Here is a 12,068-nt window from a genome sequence, read left to right as displayed (position 1 = left end):
AACAGACACATGAAAAATATCTTGATACATAAGAGATCAATGTTTTAGACTTTGCTTCATATTCATGCATTAAAATTGATTGTTAGAAAAACCCTTACATAACTTTGACTGACTGTGCTAAATTATAGCTAACTTAATCATATACACAAACTTTTTGAGATCTACCTTCCACAAACCTTCTGAAACTTAGACATTCTACAACTTTACATCCTTAGTTTTTCCTTTCTTTCATCTTGGACTTTAGCACAAAAATATTACTTTGCCATACAAAATACTTTCTCATCCAGAAACATTTCTTTTCCTTCTAAATTTCCATATTCAAATATATTTTCTTTTTTTTTTAAGAGAGAGAGAGAGAGAATTTTTTTAATATTTATTTTTCAGTTTTCGGCGGACACAACATCTTTGTTTGTATGTGGTGCTGAGGATCAAACCCGGGTCGCACGCATGCCAGGCGAGCGCGCCACCGCTTGAGCCACATCCCCAGCCCCCTCAAATATATTTTCATACCTATAATTTTCTTGTATTTCTTTACTAGTTTTCAGACCCTTTCTTTAATTCATATTCTGAAACAACCTTTATGAATGCTAATTTACACAACAAATTTCATTCCAGGAGAGGGATTGAACAATCTGACATATACAAAAAATTGTACCTTAATCTTTTTATTCCCCCAAGTTGCATTCAAAGTGTTGGAACACAGGATATTATTGAATCTAACCTGTCTCTCTTATCATTATTACAATATCATCAACTTTGAGTTTCCCACTGTCAATTGTATGCAGAAGTTCTTTGGAGACCTTTTTCTTATAATAGGCATACTGATGTACAATAGAAGAGGCTCTTTCCAGTGGTTTTTTTTTTTTTTTTTTGAAGATCCCTTTGTAAAGGCTAACAACAAAACATGGGTTGATTTAATTTATGTTCCTCCCAGGCATTATATATTGTAAAGGCATCATCAACTAGCTGTGAAAAGTTCATGTCAATTTGTCCCCTCTGTCCATTGAAGCTTTCTTTTTTTTTTTTAAATGTCCATGGCACTGTCCAATGAAGGTCACACTGACCATATTGAGACTGTTAGGGATCTCTCTCTGCAGAAACTAACAGGTACAAGACTCCAGGAGGACCTTATACTCCCACTCTGTGTGCAACAGTCAGGCTCCACCCAGAGCCTAGCCAAATGGGGTGTCCTGTTAAATCTTAAAAGAGGAGATCATTCCTGTCCCCAGGACATAATCCAACTGTGCTAGAACCCATTTCTGTGTTCTTTGTGACCAGCAGTTTGTAAGAATTGCCTTAGGCCTTAGCCTAAAAAACTCCATTTTTAACTCTGTCATGTTGTCCTTGCCCCATAAGGCTAGAGGCAAGAAAATCAGGGTGGGGACGACCAGACCAAATGTGTTAACCCCAGGGCAAACGACATCACTGAGAAATCTGGTGGCAGCTGATAGGGATTGAAAGGGTGGTCAGAGGCCTCAAAATTTAGTATAAATAATGGAGAAAATGAACAGACATTCAGCCAGCCAACACTGATGCCTTCATGCCAGAGAGCCTGATGAGGACTTGGACTGACATCCTAACATTTCTAATCATTTGCCTGATTCTCTGTATCTTCTTAATGGCTCTCAAACTCTACAGCCACATCTTGACCCTGGTGATAATGCAACTTCTCCCTATGACCCTCTCTTCAACTGGCTGTCAGCTCCACCCTAGGAGAAGCCTGCCTCAGTCCCTGACCTGATCACCAAGGTCTAAGTGAGTGTGCATCTGCTGGACCTAGAGCCTAAGGCTTGAGATTTTAGACCTGGCACTTGAGCTTAGCATACAGAGGGATGTCTGTCATGGACTGTCATGATTAAGAGTGTTTGCAGTGTTTAGAATTAAGCTAGAATTGTTTGCTGTAAATTGATTATGTCTTTGCAGTGGCTAGCATTAAGGATTGTCATTTTTCTTGATTAAGAACCTATGGAGTGGGGCTGGGGTTGTGGCTCAGTGGTAGAACATTCACCTAGCACATATGAGGCCCTGGGTTCAATCGTTAGCATCACATAAAAATAAATAAGTAAAATAAAGGTATTAGGTCCAACTACAACTATAAAAAAAAAAAAAGAACCTGGACGGAAGGCTCAGCGCTCACTTGGCACAGTCGGAAGGCAGCACGGAACACAGAGGCTTTGCTTGCAGGTCACCAGACTGAGCTCTGGACACAGCACAAGGTTACCCCAGCGCCCTCCACCTCACCAAACACCTTGCAAGGGTAACAGACAGAATCCATCTTGGAAAACCTTACTTGCCATCTATCGGTGGGCATGGCTACCAACGCAGTTCTGCAGGCCGATCAGGTACCCAGTTTGCAACTCCCCCACCTCCAGCTGTGATAACTCAAAATTTTTCCCACAAGCTTTTGGGGGGTGTAGCTATCAATGCAGAACAGCAACTGTACAGGCACCTGGTTTCCAACTCAGAGACTAAGAGTAGGGAGGCTCCAGTTAGAAGCTCAAGCCCTCTCACACTGGCTACTTCCACCACCCTGAATGCAGAGACTCAAGCCAGGAATAGACAACTTCACCTACTGGAAGAAAACAGAGTTCTGAGAGACTTTTTTCTTTCTTTCTTTCTTTTCTCGCTCTTCTCATCCATTCTCCTTTACCTTTCCCCCTCTGGTCCTCACAACCTCAACATATGTGAGTCCAAGAGCTTTGCATAAAATTGGACTTTAAGAACTGAATCACCAGAATAATATAATATAGAGGAATTGCATAGGCCCCACCTCACCCCCCCTTTATTTTTTCTTATTTTCTTTCTTCCCCTCTTTCTTTCTTTCCTTGTTATTTTTTTCTATTTTCTTCTTTTTTTCTTCTTTTTTCTTCCTCCCTCTATCCCACTTTCAACCACCTAACTTTTACTATTTATACATAGGGTAATTTTCTAAATACAGATAAGAAGTTTGAATTTATATATTCTTCTTTAATTACCCCTGTCTATTCATTAGAGTTCTCCTCCAAATTTGCTAAGTTAGATAAATCCCATACCCTCACTCCTTTCCCCCTTAACATTATGTCCTAGGCCTGACCCTCAGTTCTCTATACACCACCAGAAATGGTATGCCTTTTATGAAACTAAATAATAATTGAAGCCAACATCTGTAGACATAGAGTCTAATTATAAATGTATTAATAATGAAAACTTGCTCATAGATGATTTGTTATTGATATTGGGAACTGTTAACATTGTTTTTCTCCACAAAAGAGAGATTTTTGGAACTATATAAGAGCAATATAAATATACAGGGGGAAAAATATTAACACAACAGTCACACGGAGCTGGAAAGAAACATGAGCGTATGAAAAGTCAAGAAAAAAAAGGACCACAAACAATGCAGGACAAGTCAACATTAGAAGAGGTAACATCTGCAGCAGAGGAATGTCAGATAAAGATTTCAGGATATACATGGTTCAGATGATCTAGAGACTTAAGAAAGATATTAGACAGCAAATGCAGACAATCAAAGTTCACTTTGACAATGAATTACATAAACAAATCCAAGAAGCAAAAGATCAACTCTACAGGGAGATAGAGGTTATACCAAAAAAACAAACAAACAGAAATCCTGGAAATGAAGGAAATTATAAACCAAATTAAAAACTCAAATGAGAGTATCACCAGTAGAGTAGACCAATTAGAAGTCAGAACATCAGACAACGAAGACAAAATATATCATCTCAAAAAGAGCCTAAACAACTCAGAAAAGCTGATAGAAACCATGAGCAGAACATCCAAGAAATCTGGGATACTATAAAAAGACCAAATTTAAGAGTTAATGGGATAGAGGAAGATATAGAGGTCCAAACCAAAGGAATGAGCAATCTGTTCAATGAAATAATTTTAGAAAACTTTCCAGACATGAAGAATGAAACGGAAATCCAAATCCTAGAAGCCAACAGGACACTGAATGTACAAAACCACAATAGACCCACACCAAGACACATTATAATGAAAATGTCCAACATACAGAACAAGGAGAGAATTTTAAAAGCTACAAGAGAAAGGAGGTAGATTACATTTAGGGGTAAACCAATTAGGTTAACAGCTGATTTTTCATCACAGACGCTGAAGAAAGATCCTGGGAACAATGTATTTCAAATGCTGAAAGATAATGGGTTCCAACAAAGAATCTTGTATCCAGCAAAATTAAGCTTCAGGTTTGACAATGAAATAAAAACTTTCCACGATAAACAAAAGTTAAAAGAATTTGCAGCTAGAAAACCAGCTCTGCAAATCATCTTGGGCAAAACATTACACGAAGAGGAAATGAAAAACAACAACGAAAATCAACAGTGGGAAGTAGTACAGTAAGGAGAAAAAATTAATCAAAGAGGAAGAACAAATCAAGTTAAATAACAAAAATAAATAAACTTGGGTGGAAGTACAAACCATATCTCAATAGTAACCCTAAATGTTAATGGCTTAAACTCACCAATCAAAAGTCATAGGCTAGTAGACTGGATTAAAAAAAGATCCAACAATATGCTGCCTACAGGAGACTCATCTGATAGGAAAGGACATACACAGACTGAAAGTGAAAGGTTGAGAAAAATCATACCACACACATGGACCTCAGAAGTAAGCAGGGGTGTCCATACTCATATCAAGTAAAATAGACTTCAAGCCAAAGTTAATCAAAAGGGATAAAGAAGGACGCTACATACTGCTAAAGGGAACCATTCACCAAACATAACAATTATTAATATATATGCCCCAAACAATGGTGCAGCTATGTTCATTAAACAAACTCTTCTCAAGTTCAAGAGACAACAAATAAATGACCTCACACTACACCTCAAAGCCTTAGAAAAAGAAGAACAAATCAGCAGCAAATACAGTAGAAGGCAAGAAATAATTAAAATCAGAGCTGAAATCAATGAAATTGAAACAAAAGAAACAATCGAAAAAAATTGACAAAACTAAAAGTTGGTTCTTTGAAAAAATAAATATGATTGATAGGCCACTAGCCATGCCAACAAAGAGAAGAAGAGAGAGAACCCAAATTACTAGCTTATGGGATGAAGAAGGCAACATCACAACAGACAATTCAGAAATACAGAAGATAATTAGAAATTATTTTGAAACCCTATACTCTAATAAAATAGAAGATAGTGAAGGCATCGGTAAATTCCTTAAGACATATGAGCTACCCAGATTGAGTCAAGATGATATAAACAACCTAAACAGACCAATATCAAGTGAGGAAATAGAAGAAGCCATCAAAAGACTACCAACCAAGAAAAGCCCAGGACCAGACGGATATACAGCAGAGTTTTACAAGAACTTTAAAGAGGAACTAATACCAATACTCTACAATCTATTTCAGGAGATAGAAAAAGAGGGAGAACTTCCAAATTCATTCTATGAGGCCAACATCACCCTGATTCCCAAACCAGATAAAGACACCTCAAAGAAAGAAAACTACAGACCAATATCCCTAATTAATTTAGATGCAAAAATCCTCAATAAAATTCTGGCAAATCGGATACAAAAACATATCAAAAATATCGTGCACCATGATCAAGTAGGATTCATCCCTGGGATGCAAGGCTGGTTCAATATATGGAAATCAATAAACGTTATTCACCACATCAATAGACTTAAAGATAAGAACCATATGATCATCTCGATAGGCGCAGAAAAAGCATTCGACAAAGTACAGCATCCCTTTATGTTTAAAACACTAGAAAAACTAGGGATAACAGGAACTTACCTCAACATTGTAAAAGCTATCTATGCTAAGCCTCAGGCTAGCATCATTCTAAATGGAGAAAAACTGAAGGTATTCCCTCTAAAATCTGGAACAAGACAGGGATGCCCTCTATCACCACTTCTATTCAATATAGTTCTCGAAATACTAGCCAGAGCAATTAGACTGACAAAAGAAATTAAAGGCATTAAGATAGGAAAAGAAGAACTTAAATTATCACTATTTACAGATGATATGATCCTATACCTAAAAGACCCAAAAGGGTCTACAAAGAAACTACTAGAGCTAATGAATGAATTCAGCAAAGTGGCAGGATATAAAATCAACATGCGTAAATCAAAGGCATTCCTGTATATTAGCGACAAATCTTCTGAAATGGAAATGAGGAAAACCACCCCATTCACAATATCCTCAAAAAAAAAAATAAAATACTTGGGAATCAACCTAACAAAAGAGGTGAAAGATTTATACAATTAAAACTACAGAACCCTAAAGAGAGAAATAGAAGAAGATCTTAGAAGATGGAAAAATATACCCTGTTCATGGAGAGGCAGAACTAATATCATCAAAATGGCAATATTACCAAAAGTTCTCTATAGGTTCAATGCAATGCCAATCAAAATCCCAAAGGCATTTCTTGTAGAAATAGATAAAGCAATCATAAAATTCATATGGAAAAATAAAAGACCCAGAATAGCAAAAGCAATTCTAAGCAGGAAGTGTGAATCAGGAGGTATAGCGATACCAGATTTCAAACTGTACTACAGAGCAATAGTAACAAAAACAGCATGGTACTGGTACCGAAACAGGCGAGTGGACCAATGGTACAGAATAGAGGACACAGAGACAAATCCACAAAATTACAACTATCTTATATTTGATAAAGGGGCTAAAAGCATGCAATGGAGGAAGGATAGCATCTTCAACAAATGGTGCTGGGAAGACTGGAAATCCATATGCAACAAAATGAAACTGAATCCCTTTCTCTCACCATGCACAAAAGTTAACTCAAAATGGATCAAGGAGCTTGATATCAAATCAGAGACTCTGCGTCTGATAGAAGAAAAAGTTGGCTCTGATCTACATATTGTGGGGTTGGGCTCCAAATTCCTTAATAGGACACCCATAGCACAAGAGTTAAAAACAAGAATCAACAAATGGGACTTACTCAAACTAAAAAGTTTTTTCTCAGCAAGAGAAACAATAAGAGAGGTAAATAGGGAGCCTACATCCTGGAAACAAATCTTTACTCCTCACACTTCAGATAGAGCCCTAATATCCAGAGTATACAAAGAACTCAAAAAATTAAACAATAAGAAAACAAATAACCCAATCAACAAATAGGCCAAGTACCTGAACAGACACTTCTCAGAGGAGGACATACAATCAATCAACAAGTACATGAAAAAATGCTCACCATCTCTAGCAGTCAGAGAAATGCAAATCAAAACCACCCTAAGATACCATCTCACTCCAGTAAGATTGGCAGCCACTATGAAGTCAAACAACAACAAGTGCTGGCGAGGATGTGGGGAAAAGGATACACTTGTACACTGCTGGTGGGACTGCAAATTGGTGCAGCCAATTTGGAAAACAGTATGGAGATTTCTGGGAAAGCTGGGAATGGAACCACCATTTGACCCAGCTATTGCCCTCCTCAGACTATTCCCTGAAGACCTTAAAAGAGGTACTATAGGATACTGCTACATCGATGTTCATAGCAGCACAATACATAATAGCTAGACTGTGGAACCAACCTAGATGCCCTTCAATAGATGAATGGATTTTAAAAATGTGGCATTTATACACAATGGAGTATTACTCAGTACTAAAAAATGACAAAATCATAGAATTTGCAGGGAAATGGATGGCATTCATGCAGATTATGCTAAGTGAAGCTAGCCAATCCCTAAAAAACAAATGCCAAATGTCTTCTTTGATATAAGGAGAGCAACTAAGAACAGAGCAGGGAGGAAGAGCATGAGAAAAAGATTAACATTAAACAGGGACGAGAGGTGGGAGGGAAAGGGAGAGAGTAGGGAAATTGCATGGAAATGGAAGGAGACCCTCTTTGTTAAACAAAATTATATATAAGAGGATGTGAGGGGAAAGGGAAAAAAATAAGGGAGAGAAATGAATTACAGTAAATGGGGTAGAGAGAGAAGATGGGAGAGGAGGGAAGGGGGGATAGTAGAGGATAGGAAAGGTAGCAGAATACAACAGTCACTAGTATGGCAGTATGTAAAAACGTGGATGTGTAACCGATGTGATTCTGCAATCTGTATACGGGGTAAAAATGGGAGTTCATAACCCACTTGAATCTAATGTATGAAATATGATATGTCAAGAGCTTTTTAATGTTTTGAACAACAAAAAAAAGGATAAAACAAAACAAAAACAAATGCCAAATGTCTTCTCTGATATAAGGGAGGTGACTCAAAATGGGGTAGGGAGGAAGAGAGAAGAAAATTACCTCTAGATAGGGAAGAGAGGTGGGAGGGAAAAGGAGGGAGAAGGGGAATTGCATGGAAGAGGGAAGGAGACCCCCTTTGTTATACAGAATACAGGTATGACGATGTGAGGGAAAAGAAAAAAAGAAGTGGGTCACTTTAGATTGGGTAGAGAGAAGTGATGGGAGGGGAGGGGAGGCGAAGGGGGGAATGAAAGGCAGCAGAATAAAACAGACATTATTATTGCTGTGGGAATATATGTAACTGCATGACCAATGTGATTCTGCAACCTGTACACTCAGAAAAATGAGAAATTATATCCCATCTGATTAAAATATATGATATGTCAAGATCATTGTACTGTCATATGTAACTAATTAAAATAAATTTTTAAAATGGAAAAAAAAAAGAACCTATAGAGTGAAATTACATTGAGTGAGTTGGGTGAATAAAGCATTAAAAAGGGCAGAAGGACATGGACATTCTTTATTTCTCCCCCTTGACTTCTCACCCTCACCTTTGCCCATCACAACAAATCTTCAACCCCTGAATAAGATAGGATTGTTAGTAACTAAGCAATCAGGGTAATGGACCCGAGAGAAGGTTTTTTTTTTTTTTTTCCTAGATGTAAAGATTACCCCATAAGTTTAACCTGTAGAAACATTCTAAACATTCCAGACAACTCCTTTGTCTAGGAGCAGTGGTAAAATGAAAGTGGGAGCGGACCCAAATGGAGGCTACAGAAAAGTTCAGCCTCAAGGATGAAAAGGGCACAGCCAATTAGAAGGTCATGGGCCAAACTTTACTACAGTGATACATGCATACCCATGTTTATAGCAGCACAATTCACAATAGCCAATTTGTGGAACCGGCCTAGGTATTCATTGATGGATGAATGGCTAAAGAAAATGTCATACACACACACACACACACACACGCACACACACACAATAGAGTTTTACTCAACCATAAGGAAAAACGAAATTATGGCATTTGCAGAAAAATCAATGGAACCAGAGATCATAATGTTAAGTGAAATAAGTCAAACTCATAAGGTTAAGGGTCATATGTTTTATATGCAGAAGCTAGAGAGGAAAAAGGAAAACAAAGGTGGAAGTGGATATCTCCTAAAAATCAAAGGGAGAACAGTAGAGGAAAGGGACCAAAAGATGGGAAGGAGTGGGGAATGCTGGGGAATAATAGTGACCAAATTATACTGTGTGCATGCACAAATATGTAACAACAAATCCCATCAATATGTTCAACTATAATACACGAAAAAAAATGAAAGGAAAAAAAGTCATGGACCAAGCCAAGAGCCCCTATATCCTCACAATACCTGTACAACATAGATCCCAAACAGTAACCCCAAAACTTTTTCCATACCTGCTCAACATGGATTCTGATTGATGCTTTAACCCAGAAGTCATTTAGTCCCCAGACTAGTACACCCAAGTGGAAAAATTCTCTGCCAGGTTTCCCTTCACATCATGGGCGCTCCATCTTTTCTACTCTTATTAAAACAAATCATATTCCTTTCAATTTCAAGCCTCTGCTACCATCTGTGGATTTCATTACTTGATTGAGCCCATGAGACAAGAACCCAGAAAGAAATCAGGGAGGCCTGCAGCCCACAAAGATCCCATCAGCCAGCAGAAGTGCAAAGAGAGCACCATTCTCAATCCCATGGGCAAAAAGAGGCTGGAATACAGGGCAGAAACCAGGTTCTCTTTGCCCACTTTTTTTTTTTTTTTTTTAATATTCCAAGTAGTGGTTTCCTGGGACTTTTTCCTCTAGTGCAGGGCTGGTGTCCATGACCCACAGTGGGATAATCTGCAACTGCTTAGGGCCAGGTTAAGAAGTAGAGCCTTTCTGTACCATTGACTTGGTTTTTAGCTGTTTGGAGTTCTTATCATGTAACTGCCTAAAAAACCTGCATATACATAATGTCTTCCACTTACTTTACCTCTGATAGACTTAAGTTCAACTGCAAGATTGTACAATAATTCAGTAAAACATAATTTTTTTCTTAGGCTTTTAGGAATAAGGTGGCCCTTTCAGCAAGATCTTTCCCAAGACGTTACTGGTAGGATCAACATAGTACTGCCTCCTCAGAAAACACTCTAAGGCCTAATTCAAACAAAAGAGAGCTTTATTTACCTGGACAGGGACTGTCTCCCACCTGTAGAGACTTTGTGGGAGAACGGCAATTTCCTGGCCTGTGTCTTGGGAAATTAAGGATGAAAAACAACCACATAGTGCCTTCTGTAATAGCCTCAGCAGCTATTAGTAATGATAATCACTCCTTAGCTTGAAACTATTAATTCAATCTCCCTCAACAATAGCTACTGGTTTCTCCACTACAGCTAATATTAGCCAAGCCCTGGACATGGCTAGTACAAAAGTTTAGGGCTTCTGGCCTTGACATAAAGAAGGCAGATCATTTCCGTACAAAGCATTGTTTGCTACTTGTGAAGTCACTCATACTGTAAGTTATAATATGCAGAATTTGAACTTGAGTTGATTAAGCAAGTAAAGTAGTGATGCTTAGGGTAAAGACTTAAAAAGTACGCAGTCCTTCCCCACCCGGCGCCCTTTCCAGAACACAAGTGCTCCCGCTAAAACTGAAAACAGCTCATCCCCACAAAGGCCACACCCACTCAGGCACAACCTCAGGGGCGTGCTCTGATCTCCTGGCCCACTGATTGGCTATCTGGGGCTGTGGGCCTCCTGTGATTGGTCATTGCCACTAGAGCCCAGGGAACCTGCACGCTGCGCAAGTCCTCACCTCAAAACGAGGCAGACATGGCGGCAGAAGCCTCAAGGACGCCATTTGCTTTGTCTTCCTACCGGCAGGTGGGGAGTAAGAGTCAGACTTGGGGCGCCACCGATTTCCAGTGCACTCGGTGTGAAAAAAGAGTGTCTAGAGCTTCTGGTGAGGAATTGTCCTGTGTCCAGGCTGTGGGAAGGCAGCATCTGAAGCGTGGGAGTTAGATGGAGGAGTAAGGACCGTTGGCGGGGCTGCGGGCCTACTGAATCCACGCACGCGGAGGCTTGGTCAGCAGTATCTAGGTGTCAGAGAAAACCAAACCAGAGAACTAGGGGACACAGCAATGCCCAGGGTCAGGTTGGGGTGGTGTCCCACCTTTCCATGACTTTCTCGCCTTCCCGCACCTGTCTGCACCCACCTTCTACCCAGGGGGCTGGAGGCCGAGATGGCTGTAATCTACCCTTTATAGGGCAGTGCGAAGACTTCCCCTCCCCCCAGGGCTGGAGATCAAATCTAGGGCTTCCTGCGTGCTAGGCAAACACTTTAGCGTCGAGCTGTATCCCTAGCCAACTGCGAAGTCTCCTTGGCCCCAGTTTCTCAAACTTCCCCAAGTTGGCCGTTGATGAAAGAGTAGATATAAGAACGATTCAGATTCTGTTTCGCTGTTTTGAAATGTACAAGGGGTATAGTCACTCTGCTGTTCAGTAGAACACCAGAACTTCTCTTCATTTCTGTCAATCAAAAACAAAAATCAAACAGTAGAAATTTAGCATTGTCTTGTGTTCAGGAATAAATGAAACTTGATTTTCTTGGATTGTGTTTTGTTGTAGGAGTAACTAGAAGACCATTGTGAAAAATTTTGTATTGAAAACACCCTAAAACACAAAAACAGCCCTCCATCCCCGTTTGGTTTAAAGTACTGTTGGGGGGGGGGAGATAAAAAAATAGCTCTTTTGTGTATCTCTTTTGTTGTTTGGTATTTTCGTGTGGTTGGGGATCAAACCCAGGGCTTGCTGCACATGCTAGGCAACCTTTCTTTCCTCTGAACTTCTGTCAACCGGCCTTGGTTTTATGCTTGTTTTTATTTTATACA

The 12,068-nt window shown here is 39.3% G+C and overlaps 1 protein-coding gene across 2 annotated transcripts in view; it reads left to right on the top strand.

Moving 5' to 3' along the window:
• Positions 1-11,010: 11,010 nt before the first annotated feature.
• RNF17 (ring finger protein 17) overlaps positions 11,011-12,068 on the top strand; it is a gene marked incomplete at its 5' end in the record, with an annotated part of 109,804 nt that continues 108,746 nt past the window's right edge. For both annotated transcript variants that reach the window (XM_081292129.1, XM_081292128.1), the window contains one exon: positions 11,011-11,140. In XM_081292129.1, coding sequence (XP_081148255.1) covers positions 11,011-11,140 — 130 coding nt within the window. The remainder of the gene's footprint in view (positions 11,141-12,068) is intronic.

Source organism: Spermophilus citellus (assembly GCF_964194105.1).
Source record: "Spermophilus citellus genome assembly, chromosome: 1".
Classification (NCBI taxonomy): Eukaryota; Metazoa; Chordata; class Mammalia; order Rodentia; family Sciuridae; genus Spermophilus; species Spermophilus citellus.
Note: the sequence above shows the minus strand (reverse complement) of the source record. Positions and strands in the feature narration are given on the sequence as shown.